Source organism: Labrus mixtus, chromosome 2 (genome assembly GCF_963584025.1).
Source record: "Labrus mixtus chromosome 2, fLabMix1.1, whole genome shotgun sequence".
NCBI classification, from domain to species: domain Eukaryota; kingdom Metazoa; phylum Chordata; class Actinopteri; order Labriformes; family Labridae; genus Labrus; species Labrus mixtus.
The window spans coordinates 14,985,093-15,000,485 of NC_083613.1; the positions used below are offsets into that span (position 1 = coordinate 14,985,093).

Genomic DNA, 15,393 nt, shown 5'->3' on the forward strand with positions numbered 1-15,393 from the left:
AGTTACCAGCCTCAGTCACACACACACACACACACACACACACACACACACACACACACACACACACACACACACACACACACACACACACTGTCCTGACTGAAACACGATTGTTAGTGGATGAGTCAGCTGAGTGAAATTGAGTTGGATATAAAAGTCGTTTGTAAACTGACAGCAGCTATAAAAAGCACATACATTTTCGCGACACCTAAATGTTAAATAATATATTTTCTACTTCCTCAATTTTCGAGACATGAGAGGGAGATGGGTGGACGGGCTTGAGCGACACAGGGCTCCCGACCGACTCCGTCCTGTTGGTTCAGTCAGTATGTATCACTGACATGAAAGGGAGAGGGAGGGCGGGCTTTGAGCGACTCTCGCGGTCTAGAGAGAGAGACACGAGACGGGAGAGAGGAGAGCGCAACTGAAGTTGAGAAATGAACGACTCTTTTCAGTAAGTGATTCAGTTCAGTTCATTCACCCAGATGATTCGTTCGTTTTGAACGAATTGTTCACGAACTGCACATCACTAATGTGAGAGATTATGAGAAAGTACTTTATCTTTTGATTAATGGTAAAGACATAATTGGATTGGTTTCAAAAAGAGTGATTAATCAAGTGATTGGAGTTTATTATGGCTGTAAACTGACTAGTACTAGTTTGGTATGCTCATCAGCAAGTACAAATATGTCTGTATTATAGAGATCTGGGTACACCTTTATTCACTTTTAATTAGAATTGCCTTAATTAAAAATCTTATGAGTGCATCGTGGATGGGTGGAAATAAAACACAAATAGCTAGAACAAAAACATTTATTTATTTATTAATATTTGGTGATTTTAAAACAAAAAAAAGGAATATTTAAACAAAAGTTCAGCAACCGAAGACATCTATAATATATTAAATTATTTTTAAATATATAGACGGGATAAATTACTACCTGAGCGCCTTTGTGGCACTCCCTGGTTAGTCTCTGTGAACAGACTTCCTGTGAGCTATAGTTCTGTGGATTTATTTATTTCACAGATGAACAATTATTATCAATAATAATGCTTGTAGTTTTCTCCGAATCATTCACTGACAAGAACATTTTCCTGACTGGGGATGTCAAACACAATGATTTGGCAAACCAGATCCAACAATGTTATTAATGATTTAGTGACTGTTTTTAAAAACATAATGTTACCTCAGGCGGACTAAAACCATACATTCCCTCTGCAATAACCATTCTGAACAAAATCAGATAGACCCCCCTTTTTAGAAACTGTTGTTTTTAAGTCCTCTTTTAATGTACTGCACTTTCTGTTTTTAATGTGTGTTTATTGTTCAAGCCTTGTTAAAGGAGAATTTCTGTCTCTGTTGGGACAGACAATAAAATCTATCTACACACCCGAAAGGACCGGTCCTGTGTAACAAATTTGGTGTTCTTCAGGTGGTAGGAATGGTGTTTTTATTATCCCTTTCTTACCATTTTAGCCTTTAAATAAAAGGTTCATATTTAGAAAATATGTAATGATGATAATGGCAGATGTTCAATTTTAGTGGTTTAAGAAATACAAATAATGTTAGCATCAGTCTTATTTAGAAAGAAGACATAAACAAAAGCAAATAAGCTAGGCTGTGTAAATTCTTTAGTGATCTATTTTGGACAAACTGTATAGATGTAGGCAAGTATTGTTTTAAGATTATGTTTGTACATTTTTTTTTTTTTAATTCATTACCCAGTCCTTTGTATATATAATATTGAAATTAAGTTGGTTCATGTGGGTAGCTGTAACCAAGTTCATAGTTGTATAAACTAATAATCATACTATGGTGAAGTGATGAATTTTACACTTTACACTAACAGGAAATGAGCGCTTTTGTCATAAGGTGTGTGGCCCTTAAAAGGACCTTTTTGTGGCTGATAAATCAGCAGGTTTACTTGGAGCTGGTGTACTTAGTAACGGCCTTGGTGCCCTCAGACACGGCGTGCTTAGCCAGCTCTCCGGGCAGCAGCAGACGGACAGCGGTCTGGATCTCTCTGGAGGTGATGGTGGAGCGCTTGTTGTAGTGAGCCAGACGGGAAGCCTCCCCGGCGATACGCTCGAAGATATCACTCACGAAAGAGTTCATGATGCCCATAGCCTTGGAGGAGATCCCGGTGTCGGGGTGAACCTGCTTCAGGACCTTATACACATAGATGGCATAGCTCTCCTTCCTGGACTTTCTCCTTTTCTTTCCGGTCTTGTTAGCAGACTTGGCGACGGCTTTCTTTGAGCCCTTCTTGGGCGCGGGTTTTGTTATCTCAGGCATTGTTGACTTTACTCTAAGACGAATGTTATGCCAGTGCTCAGGTCGCTCAATATATACGGCCTTGATGCAAAGCAAATGTGCTGTTGCTCGTAAACGATTGGCTAAGATTGGAGGGCGTGAGGCTGAGCAGCAGAGGGGTAAGGCTGAGCCCTACTCAGCAGTATAGCCAATACATGGAGTCTGGGCCCTGTGTTACACTCTGAAAATCAAGGATCAAATCAACACAAAACCTGTTACAGACCAACATAACAGGAGGCTATAGACGTGTTTTATAGACGTACAAACTCTTATTCAGACATAATCAAATCTATTAATCTCTCTTCTCTAACTCACTGACAAATATTAGATTCTCTTTACTGATCACTAAAGTCAACACAATACCTTAAAAATGTGTACACAATATAAACTCTATTTCAGTTTTAATAAATAAAGAACAAAGAATAGATTACTCTCAGTTCTAGTGTGTAACTGATTTGTATAGTTACTTGACGACATTATGGTTTCAGTCAGTTCTTAAGAATTTGTCTTTGAAACCCTTCAGACCTCTACATCTTTCAACCCAATTATTTTACTTTTTTAACATGTCACGGTTTATTACTGAGATTACAACTGGTCACATTGACTTTTGAGACGTATTCCTCTCTTAAAATGTTATAAATGCCAACTTTAAACTCATAATTAAAAGCAGAAAGAGGCAAATCATCTGCTCACTATAAGGTTTTAGAATAAATAATAGATCACTGAAGCTTGCTTTTCTGAATAGTTACTGATCTTTGTAAGAAGAATAATCAAGGCTGATTATCTGATCAATAAGATTATTTTAGAATAGAATAGAATAGAATAGATGTTTATTGCCATTTGCACAGGTACAGAGCAGTACAGGTACATTGGAATTCTTGTGTGTTTCTCCCTGAGTCAGCTTCTACAAAAAAGTTTAAATTATATATAAAACAGAATAGCATTATAAGAAAAAAAAAGAGTAGAAAAGTACAAAAAAATAAAAAAAACAAAAAAGTGAATTAAAATAAACTGTACAGAAGCTATACACTGTATTAAAGCAAAGATATAATACCAAACAAAATAACAAAGGGGAACACTGTACAATGAGATGAAAATATAAATATGTTTTCTTGTCTCTAACTTTCTACATCTCTTATTGCACCTGAGGTTATTGCACACATATTTTTCACATTATATAATTGCACTGCTTTTTGTTTTTAAGGTTAATATTGCACACTTGTATTGCACTGTGAGGTGGTCAACTGTCCATTTAGTCTGTGAGGGGTGAAGTACTTCCTTCCCATCTTAATGTCCTGTGCTACAAGTCTCACAGCAACAGGGAAAAAGCTGTTGTGGTAGCGGGCCTTGTGGGTGGAGATGCTCTCTGGCCTGTGATGTCGCATGTTATAGCCCAAGTTCTTCCACCTGAACCGAGCATGAGCTGGGTGCTGTTTGTCCCTGAGGATGCTCTGTGCTTTTCCCCTGCAGCGCTGTGTGTACAGTGTGTCCATAGAGGGGAGGTTGGAGCCAATGATTCTCTCTGCAGTCTTTATGACCCGTTGAAGCAATTTCCTCTCAGACAGTTTGATGTTTCCGAACCACTCATTGATTCCACTGGTGAGGGTGCTTTCAACGAGTCCTCTGTAGGCTTGGGTGAGGGGCTGATGTTTAAGTCCAGTCTTGATGAAGTAGAGCCGCTGCTGTGCTTTCTTCACTGTTTTAGCAGTGTTTTGGGCCCAGCTCAGGTTTTCCGCGATGTGAAGACCAAGGAACTTGTAGCTGTCAGCCCGCTCCACCACAGTCCCCTTAATGGTGAGAGGCTGCAGAGGGGGGGCTTTCCTCCTGAAGTCCAGAATTAACTCCTTTGTTTTGTCTATGTTCAAAACTAAGTCATTATCCTCTCCATAGACAGTGACTTTGTGGACCAGCTCCCTGTAAGAGGACTCATCCCTCCCTCTGATGAGGCCAAGGATGGTCGTGTCGTCTGCATATTTTATGATGATGCTGTTATTGTCCTGGGGGGAGACGCAGTCATATGTGTACAGTGAGAAAAGTTTTTGGCTGAGGCAGCAGCCCTGGGGGGTTCCTGTGCTGACTGTGAGCTCAGCAGAGACCTTTGTTCCCATCCTCACCACCTGTGGTCTGTCTATAAGGAAGTCTAGGATCCAGTTGCGGGTTGGTGTCGGTACTCTTCCCAGTCAGCTTCATTGGCCGAATGATGTTAAAGGCAGAGCTGTAATCCAAAAAGAGGAGGCGTGCGTATGTGTTGTTAGTGTCCAGATGTTCCAGTGTGGAGTGGAGTGCGAGGGCCACTGATCTGTTGGTGCGGTAAGCAAACTGCAGGGGGTCTACAGTGTCTGGAATCACAGAGTTGGTGGAGTGTAGAACCTGCTTCTCCAGACACTTCATGGCCACCAGAGTGCCACTGGCCTGAAGTCATTCATTGTGGTTGTGTGTGGTTTCTTAGGGACCGGAACTATGACAGATGATTTAAAGGTGCATGGGATGGTTTCCTGCATGAGAGAGGTGTTGAAGATGTCTGTGTACACCTCTGCCAATTGTTCAGCACAGGCTTTTAGGACTCTTGGTGCCACCCCATCAGGGCCTGCAGCCTTGTGGGGGTTCACCTTCTTTAGAGCCCGAAGGACCTGTGTGTGTGTTACTTGTAGTGCGGTCTCCTCTGGGTTATGGGGGGACTTTGTAGGGGTGTCGCTGTTCTGTGTGTCGAATCTGCCATAGAAACTGTTCTGGTTCTGGTGTGTCTGGTAGGGTGGAGTCACAAACTTCGACTCTGTTTGTGTTACTTCTGTAGTTGGAGATGGACTGTATTCCCTGCCACATACTCCTTGTGTTATTGTCCATGTAGCAGCTTTCAAGTTTTTGGGAGTATGTTCTTTTGGTAGCTCTGTTGGACTTTTGTAGCTCGTACCGTGCATGCTTGTACTCCACGGTGTCCCCTGACTTGAAAGCTGCACACCGGCTCCTGATCTTCATGCGTATATCTGCATTGAACCAGGGCTTTTGATTAGGAAACACACGAATGGTCCAGGAGGGAATACAAACGGAGGTGCACAAGTCTATATAGCTGCTTACAGTGTCCGTGTACTCATCAATGTTTGTTGTGGCTTCCTTAAAAATATTCATGTCTGTGGCCTCTAAGCAGCCCTGCAGTTCTGCCAGTGCACTGTCAGTCCACATCTTCACAGTTCTGACTGTGACTGGGTTTGCTTTCAGCTTTGTGGTGTAAGTAGGCTGTAGCAAGACTGCTAGGTGGTCAGACTTTCCAAAGTGAGGTTTGGGGACAGCAGCATAAGCATTTTTGATGTTACTGTAACAGTGATCCAATGTGTTGTTACCCCTGGTGGGGAAGTTAATGAACTGGTGGAGTTTGGGGATACTTTTCTGGAGGTTACAGTGATTGAGGGAGCGGTCACACTGGTCATCCGTACCGTGCCCAAGCACGCTTCAACCCTAAAGTCCAGTTTGCTTGACCAGTGTGACCGCTCCGTATCGTGCTCAGGCACGGTACACTTTGGAGAGGTGTGCTTCGGCACGGTACACTTCATGCACGAGCACAAGCATGCGGGTACACAATGCTGACAGCCTTCATTCTGGAGAAATCCAGAGTTTCATGTCTGTATCTGACTAAAATGACACAATATAAGCCAAGACAAGTAGCTGTCATGTTCTCTGTGTTGTTCTCCAATGTGCGGGCGTCCGCGCTGACTCGCGCCGACTCGGCGTGCCGGCCAGCATGGGAATGGCGCAGCGGGGGGGGGGGGGGCTATACACTGTATTCAGTATAATGCATTGCAGTTCTCTAGGTAGTTAAATGGTCTGCACTTTACGGTAATAAACTCCCCGTCTTCAGTACATAACTGCAATATTACCGTGTTGTTGGTGCTCCAGGACTTTTTGACAAGAATCGCTGTCCCTCCCCCGCGGGTCTTGCCGCAGTCCGCAGCCTTGCGGTCGGCTCTCAAGAGCGTGTAGCCTGCCGGTGTTATGGCTTCATTGGAGTCCTGTCTCCGAGCCACATTTCATAGAAACACAGCACAGAGAAGTCCTGAATGTACCTCTGCGTAGCCATCCTACTGAGAAGGTCGTCCACTTTATTTCCAAGTGACTGGACGTTGGCGAGAAGTATAGCTGGGAGGGTTAGCCTACCCTTGCTAACCAGGTGTTGGAGTCTTCGTTCAGCGCTTCGGGGTCTCGGGGTGCCAGGCAAACCCCTGGCCCTGCATTGTTCCGGCATGAAGGTGTAGCTCCGGGAAGGAGTAGAGCAGTTTGGCGTTAAAATGTCCTTTGTGACTCATCTCACCAAGCTGTATCAGTGTCGCCCGATCATACTTGACACTAGCCCTAACGTACCGCACATTAAACGAAAGAAAAGAAAACAATAACACGAAAACTACGAAAAACTTCACTCGGAGAGCTACGCTATGTCGCCCACAGGGGAGCACCATCTTGGAATCTAATTATCAATTATCTTGGAATCTAATTATCAAGATTAAATTGAAGTCTCATGTTATATTTTATTTGTTTCTAGTCAACCCAAAGACAATAGCAATCAGGAAATACACAATAAAAATCAGAACAGAATAGATAAGGTAATCACATTAAAACAAATGTATACAACTGGAATATAAAGAAGTGAAATTAACTTTACAGGACAATGTTATTATTTTGGTCCATATTAAGAAAGGGGAAAAAACATATATTATTACATCTGTTGACCTCTGCTCAGGGCAAAGAAAAATAATCTTCATGAATGTACACTACACTACCCCTCCTTCATTGCTGGTTATAAATATGTATGTTAGTAGTTGACGTTGTGATCTTTTTAACTGATGTGAATTCAACATCTGCAGTCCAATTTATGATCCTCAGCTGCAGCTTTCAAACCAGGTCAAATGTTTCCTTTACAGCACAGTTTGTCACACCAGGTGGCATGCAGGCTTAATTTCTGGATGTGGGTTGAATTGTTTTGTTTCATAATTGGGAGTATTAGGCTAATAGGGTTGACTAAGGAGGATCCCCTTGACCTGAAAGATACGGCACAGTTCTCTGTGAAATGTAGAGAACAGCTAATTGAACTCAACTTTCCTGCATTAAACACACATAATGAGAAACAGGAGTGAACCCATCACAGAGAAAATGACCAATTTATATCTCAACATTTCTATCTTCTTTAGCTCAAATGCTCTGTAGTCATTTACATTCATCTAGAACTGTTATGAGGAGCTGGCTGCTGAGAGCTAACAAGAGACAAACTTAATATTTGATGAACCTGAATGGATGACAGAAGCAGCTAGAGGCAGATTATCTCGTCACTTCAAGCTTTTAACAAACTGAGAACATGGAAGCTCACTTTTCTTGACAATGACTGGTTTCGATCTTTGTTATATGCATGATGATCAAACAGATTAAGATTAAAGATTATTTGCCGCGTTTCTGATTTCTGTCAATGCTGTTGACTTTAAATTAAAGCTTTGCCATGTCAACTCTGAGTAGATGTCAGAGTGAACATCATTTGATATGCTGACAGAACCTTAGTGAAGTCATTTTTTCAGAGGAGATAGGAGAGTCTCCATGCTCTTTTGTACATAGCTAATTCCTTTGATAAACTGAACTGTATACATTTAATTTTCATTAACATGCAGCCTATTAGGAAGGCATAGCTGTTTTGCCTTCACTTGTTTTTCAACTATTGCTTAATCTATTTTATGTAGATTAAATATACAAACCCCAAAAAGGGCATAATATGACCTCTTCTAATTTTTTTAGATGCATCTGTATGTTTTAAATTATATCAGAATATAGAAATCTAGTGTGCTTTTTGTAAAACATACATAAATTATTAATATGAATCCTTTAAGTTCAATACATCATAAAGGCCTTCCACAGTAGGTCTAAGAGTTTATTGTATTCAACGTCATTAATGCATCTTGGTTAGCAGTGACTTAATGTATTCAATAAAAATATCAGTGTTTTCCATACATTTTATTTCATACTCAAATTTAGGAGTTGTGATTTCAGTTTGGAAAATTGGAATGTAGTAACAACAGCACAAATGCGTTGATGCGACGAAGAAGATCAGTGAAATGTAACTGTTAAAGTTGGTGAAGTAAGGTGAAATATGTGAATTCATTAAAAGTATGTTAACATTCACAAAATATATTTTGCCCCCCAGGTGATGACGATTATGACATTGACATCTAGAACCGCCACTGTTCATGTGCATTTCACAACTCGGAAACTCGTTTTTCTCCGATGTGTCCGACACTATTTGAATGCACCATCGCTCCCCCGGGCGGGGCTGAGCGCTGTGCCAGCTCGAGGAGCAGCCAGTCACCAATCAGAGGCCAGAGCTCTGAAGCAGCGTCACAGTTTCACATCCGCTCCTCCGCTTTAAGAGCAGCTCGTCTCCGCTGGTTTCATTACACTTTTTCTTCCACTCACAGAAAGAAGAGAAGATGGCAAGAACCAAGCAGACCGCTCGTAAGTCCACCGGAGGCAAAGCCCCCAGGAAGCAGCTGGCCACCAAGGCTGCCCGTAAGAGCGCCCCGGCCACCGGCGGCGTGAAGAAACCTCATCGTTACAGGCCCGGTACCGTGGCTCTCAGAGAGATCCGTCGCTACCAGAAATCCACCGAGCTGCTCATCCGCAAGCTGCCCTTCCAGCGTCTGGTCCGTGAGATCGCTCAGGACTTCAAGACCGACCTGCGTTTCCAGAGCTCCGCCGTCATGGCTCTGCAGGAGGCTAGTGAGGCTTACCTGGTCGGTCTCTTCGAGGACACCAACCTGTGCGCCATCCACGCCAAGAGGGTCACAATCATGCCCAAAGACATCCAGCTGGCCAGAAGGATCCGCGGAGAGAGAGCTTAAACTATCTGCTCCTTAAACAACATCCACAACGGCTCTTTTAAGAGCCACTTATCTCACACTAAAGAGATTTACCTTACACTTTCAATATTGAGGCATGTAGGAAAAGTATAAGCCTACATAATCGTGTCTCAAACAATATTCATCTGTGATCATTAAATGTTTCGCATTGCACTGTTTTTGATCAACACAGATCCATTACTGGAATGACTCACTTTGTGGTGGGAAGTCACATTTTCTAAATCAAAATATTCTCTAGAACCGCTACCCGATCTTGAGATAATCAGTCTAACAATAAAGCTTTAGAGATGGGGGAAGTCTACTGATGCTACAATGCGACCGCTACCATCAGTGTGTGACGTGCAGAGTAAAAGCGCTTTGAGTAGTCGGAAGACATTGACCATTATTCAACAGATGTCTGGATGAGTCATTAACAAGTCCTTTTTCATTTTTTGGAAGTGGGATAACATGGAAGAAGTTTGAAACAGTTCATGATTAAGTATCAAGGATAAGGTTAAATCTTTTTCCCACTGCACATTTTTTCTTCCCTGTAGTGGGTCAGTGTCTTATGTAACAGATCTCACCTTCTCGTTATTTCATGAAAATGAACGAGGGGCCACAGGATGTTCAGTGTAACTTTAGAACATTATTACACCTTTAGGCGTTGAACTTCTGTTCGGGAGAGGTTCAATGGCCTGAAAGGGAAGCTGTGGATGTAACATTCAAGCCATTTGGCCTGGACACAAAGGGTTATCAGTGTTGTGAACATGACTCAACTAATCAACAACAGGAGCTGAATTAATGTTTTGGCCTTTCTTAATGGTGAAATTTGCAGTTTTATTTTTTCATTTTTTTTATTTGCATCAACAAATTCACTTTTAATCAGATTTTCTACATCAAAATACAGGGTTGCTTTATGTAAGGAAAGGAAAACAATTCAAACAATAAATGAGAAAACTTTGTGATAAGACAAAGAGAACATAATCTTCTCTGCATGTTTACGGTTGTGTTGAACTTGGTGAAGTTAAAAGCCGATAAGCTACTATGTTTTACCTATAAGGACATTTTTGTAAAATTGATCAGCATCGCTTCCTGTTTGTTTGCTCCTGAAATGAGGACTCAAATTAAGATGTTTTGGTATACTGAAGTCCTAAGATTTCTTTTTTTTGACATGATGACGAGTTATTATTTTATTTATTTTCTCGATATTTCAAGACATTAACGCGTTATAGGAAACCCTACATTGTTATGCTGGGATAAATCAATAGGCCTACATGAGTCAATATCATGAGAAGCAACAGAAATGTAGGCCTACTCTTTATTAGGCTACAGAAATAAATGAGTGATGTATGGAGTAATGTGTGTCTGTGATATGACCGCTAAGGGTGTCCATGTTTTGTAAATATATTTATCAAATACAGTTGAATTTTTTTAATGTTCTTGTCCTCGCTAATGGTCAGACTTTTGGTTGGGTTTTGTTAACTTTTTCCATGACTCTTTCAGCAAAGACGAGTAACAGACATTTTCTTCCAGGACGATGTGGAGCTCACTCAAGCTGTGTCTGAGTCACTTTATTCTGCCGTCCAGTCGGGGGCGCTAAAGCTAAGAAGAGTTAGTGAATAATTAACTAACAGAAGAAGAACATGCGCCATGTCTTCATTTAGGTCCTCTGATGATATATATATTGATGTGCATTTCCCAGCAGCTGATATTAGATTTTAAATCATCAACTCATAACGATGTCTGGAAGAGGAAAGGGAGGTAAAGGACTCGGTAAAGGAGGCGCCAAGCGTCACCGGAAAGTCCTTCGTGATAACATCCAGGGAATCACCAAGCCCGCTATCCGCCGTCTGGCTCGCCGTGGTGGTGTGAAGCGTATCTCCGGTCTGATCTACGAGGAGACCCGCGGTGTGTTGAAGGTGTTCCTGGAGAACGTGATCCGTGATGCCGTCACCTACACCGAGCACGCCAAGAGGAAGACCGTCACCGCCATGGATGTGGTGTACGCTCTGAAGAGACAGGGACGCACCCTGTACGGATTCGGAGGTTAAACGTTCATCTCTGATAACCCCAAAACCAAAGGCCCTTTTAAGGGCCGCCCACTTTATCAGAAAAGAGTCATCATCCATTAGCAAGTAAACTACTAAACCATTAAGCTTAACTCTATTGTATGTAAGGTTACAAATGTTTATATATCGGGCAGCAATCCTTAAATGTAACATAACAGTTACCCAAACGTTTATATTGGTACATAAATACAGTAGACAGGTTTGTGAAGAGAATCTGTGACTAGTTTTGAGGCTGAATGATAAGTGCACTGATAGAATAAATATATCAGCACATACATTTGTGGAGGTTAACTGGAATGAAGCTCTAGCGTAAATTCAGTAAGGAAGACTACAAAACTGCCTTCACAATTGGGTCTTCATCTTTTTTGCACCCTTATTCTCGTTTCCGCTGTGATTCTTGAGCTGTCATTGGTTAATCCGCTGTCTCGTCAGCGGCACTCACCCAACCAATGGCATGGTGTTCCGCCCTTATTTTCAACCTATCATCGTTCTGCTCCCCTTTTAAATACGATTCTTTCTCTCCCTTAGTCTCGTCATGCTGATGTTTCGTGCGCCCCTCCTCCCCAACACCGTCATCTCGTAGAATCATCATCCATCATTTCTAAAACTGTATGGCTGCATCCTGGCGCTCTCTCGTCTGTGTGCTCTCCTCTCTTAAAAAAAACGTGGCCCTAGTCCTCCGTCTTACTTATACATTCAAGACTAAATAAAAAAAATAAGCAATTTTGCCATTCTATATGTATATGTGCGTTTTGAGTTCTAAACACAATCAGCAGCGTCGGTTCAGCTGTTGAAAATACGGCGCTGTAAAGGCGCGGTCACACTGCTCATCTGTACCGTGCTGTACTCAAGCACGATTGCCCCCCCGCTGCGCCATTCCCACGCTGGCCAGGACTAACCGTACCGCACGATTACCTCCTACATAACGTCGTAATACCAACACATGCACGCTTTATGTTATTATGAAGCGTGCTCAGTTTACAAACAGGCGGATGAGAGAGAGAGAGAAAAATAGACGCGCAGGCGAGTCCGCGGCCGCACATCGGAGAATAACACAGAACATTACAGCTACTTTGTGTCTTATATTGTGTCATGTTAGTCAGATATAGCCATGAAACTCTGGATTTCTCCATAATGGAGGCTGTCAGCGTTGTGTACCCGCGTGCTTGTGCACGTGCATGAAGTGTACCGTGCCGAAGCACACCTCTCCGAAGTGTGCCAAACCGAAGGAAGTGTTGCGTTGAAGCATGCTTGGGCACGGTACAGATTGCCAGTGTGACCGCGCCCTAACTCTGCCCTCTGCGTGACTAATTTGAACGTCTTTTCATTCATACATTCATACATTCATTTGAGCTTCTTGTAAACCTCGGGCGCGTGACTCCATCTTCTTCACCGTCTTCTACACTCTTATCTTCTTTTGGCGCGGTGGTAATGTTTGAATTAATCATAGACTGTAAATATTAATTAATGCGCAAGTTCGTAAACTTCTTCTTCCAGACCGAATGAGACGAGAGCACACAGACTAGAGAGCGCCAGGATGCAGCCATACCCGACTCATGGTTCTCGGAAATGCCACGCCCCTTTTACCATATTGGGAATGCAGCTACTTTTTCTCCGAGGGAAGCAAAAACACCGGTATACAAACAGCAATGGCCGGTTTTCAACTTCACCAACCTGACAACGGAGAGGAGGAACAAACACAACAACCTTTGCCACGGAGGCATGAGCACGACGTTTCAGTGTTGTAGGTATTTATTCTGCAGCCTTTTCAGATGTAATGTGTGTGTATTATATGCTCATCAGGTAGCTTCATTGCATTGTTCAGGTGTAGGCTAAGTGTGGAAACTGCAGCTTAATGCTTACAGAAGCAGACACCGTGTGCTGCAGAATACCATGATAACTTACAACAAGAACATAGCAACAGTAACACACACCTTATGTTTGTATCAAGTCTTTTTATCATAAAAACACTCACTGTTATTGTGTTGAAAAATACGTTAGCCTCTTCCAATTTCACTGACTGGTGCTACCAGCATATTTCCCTAATCCAAAAATATATATCTTACTTGTGGCTTCACAAAGTTTGGCTTGATTACAATATGATTATTGGCCACAAATGTGTTTTGTACAATACATTTTTATTGTATTTACATTAGTACTGTACGTTGTTTATTGCAGCGACTCACCTTGTTCTGCATTGTAAATCACCTCCTTGATGTGATTAAAAATTCAATGAGCAATTGTAAGTATCAAGGACATCATAGACTGCTATAGTTACTTGTACTACAAAAGCCCAGGCGACAATCATGTGTTTCTTGGATCAATGTCTCATGCAATAATGTTTCCTCCTCTGTCATTATTTTCCTTCTTATTGAACACTGTTTCATTTTAATCAGTATTTTCTTCTTTCATCAGGAGAGTGAATCCGCTGCCTGTTCCTTGTACCAAAAACTTCCAGGACTGTTTAAACCCATATACACTTAAAAACATCCACAACATCTTCAAAATTTGATCTCATTATTGATGATTCATCAAATTACTGCCTTGTATTACACTGTTAGCTGAGCATTTTCAGGAAAAATTAGACAAAATATGTTGATAAAGCTGAATAACAAAGAAGTCTCATATATTGTTAGTGACATTAATTAGGTCAATAGGAGTGTATTTGTTATCTCTCAGGCAGTTGGTTAAATAAGCACAACGATATAAACTTATTCTGTTTAGACTTTGTATTTTACGGGATAAAAAAATCTATAATGCATATTTAAGCATTGAGTATGGGTGTCAGAAACACCGGGCCACAACACCTTACGGCCAACTTCCACCAGATGTGTGTTCGGTCCGTCTCTGCTCCGTTCTGACAGCAGAGCTGATAGGTTTTCACTTTATTCAATGTGTGTGAGCTTCCTCTCTCTCCGCTGCGCTGCGTCTCAGCTCCGTCAGTCTGGTGCCCTCTGCTGCAGATACACAAGGCTTCGATATCTACAGGATGTTGAAACATGACGCATCAATGTAGCACAGAAAAGATCGAGCGGGAAGGTTTGTATCGATATTAAATATGTTTGTTTTTCTGTAAATTTATTCAGTTTTCTCATAAAAACAACTCTAAACTGCTCATTTTACTTCCATCCCCGTCTGTCCTCTTTTTCTCCACACATGTGCACAGACACAAACACCGGGAGTACGTCTTGTGTTTCAAAAAGTTCCACGCGATATTCTGTTATTACTCAGAGTGCAGCACAGCATCAGCAGCACGCAGCTGTACATGAATATTATTGAAATGAAGCCATGAGTGGCTTCAGTTTAGACGTGAGCAAGGTGGTGCATTTATAAGAGGGATGAACCTCTCTCTCTCTCTGAAGCTAATGTTATTCTGTTCTCTCTTGGTTTTGCTGCATCTTGCCTCCCCACAGAGAGTGAATCTTTTTAAAACATAGAGCCTAGGCCGAGGGCTCAAGCACAGTTTACAAATCCAAGCAGTGCGGTGTGTAGCGTACACACTGCACGCATGCTCTTTCTCTCTCTCTCTCTCATGCGCGTAGCAGTTTTAGGAATTAAAATATAAATAAAAACAGGTCATGAACAGCAACATGGAGTCATGGTAACTTTCTGTGCATGTTAAGCATCATACTGCATGGAACATGTGGTCATTGATCACACAGACCCCAGTCTGCAGCTCTGCATATAGGAGCTTTCAGATGGGATGTGATGAGTGCTGCTTTTTTTAATGTATAAACATTGAGTGCTAGAAATCATAAATTTTTAGTTTAAAAATCAGATGACCCCGATCTACATACATTTAATTATCACCACGTTTCCAGCAAACAAAGTGTATTTTACAACACATTACAGGAAGGGTCACCTGATAAATTTAATTATTAGTTGTTGTCCAGAAACACCAAAATACTGAAGCAATTTCTAATCAGATATGTCACTATGTTCCTATGTCTTCACAGCTGCCTCCATAAAAAGCAGAAAAATAAAACATCCATCCATAACTTAAGGAGATGTGCATAATTTTTAAATACATTTGTTTTATTTGCTGATTTCTGTTTCAGGCGTGGATCCACAACTCCCCCCAAAATAAATGCAGTACAAGGCCTTGGAGTTCTACAGAAAAAATAGGCGAGCGAGCGTCAGCAAC

At 41.7% G+C, this 15,393-nt stretch overlaps 2 protein-coding genes across 2 annotated transcripts; one reads left to right on the top strand and one right to left on the bottom strand.

Annotated features, from left to right (window-relative positions):
* Positions 1 to 1,850: 1,850 nt before the first annotated feature.
* Positions 1,851 to 2,296, bottom strand: LOC132986227 (histone H2B-like). The gene has a single exon (XM_061052953.1). The coding sequence runs from the start codon at positions 2,294 to 2,296 to the stop codon at positions 1,922 to 1,924; it is 375 nt and encodes a 124-aa protein (XP_060908936.1). The 3' UTR covers positions 1,851 to 1,921.
* A 6,439-nt stretch (positions 2,297 to 8,735) lies between these two features.
* On the top strand, positions 8,736 to 11,282 carry LOC132986286 (histone H3-like). The gene is made up of 2 exons (XM_061052957.1): positions 8,736 to 9,105; positions 10,896 to 11,282. Exons 1-2 carry the CDS (start codon positions 8,773 to 8,775, stop codon positions 11,229 to 11,231), a joined length of 669 nt encoding a protein of 222 aa, XP_060908940.1. The 5' UTR covers positions 8,736 to 8,772; the 3' UTR covers positions 11,232 to 11,282.
* The last annotated feature ends 4,111 nt before the right edge of the window (positions 11,283 to 15,393 follow it).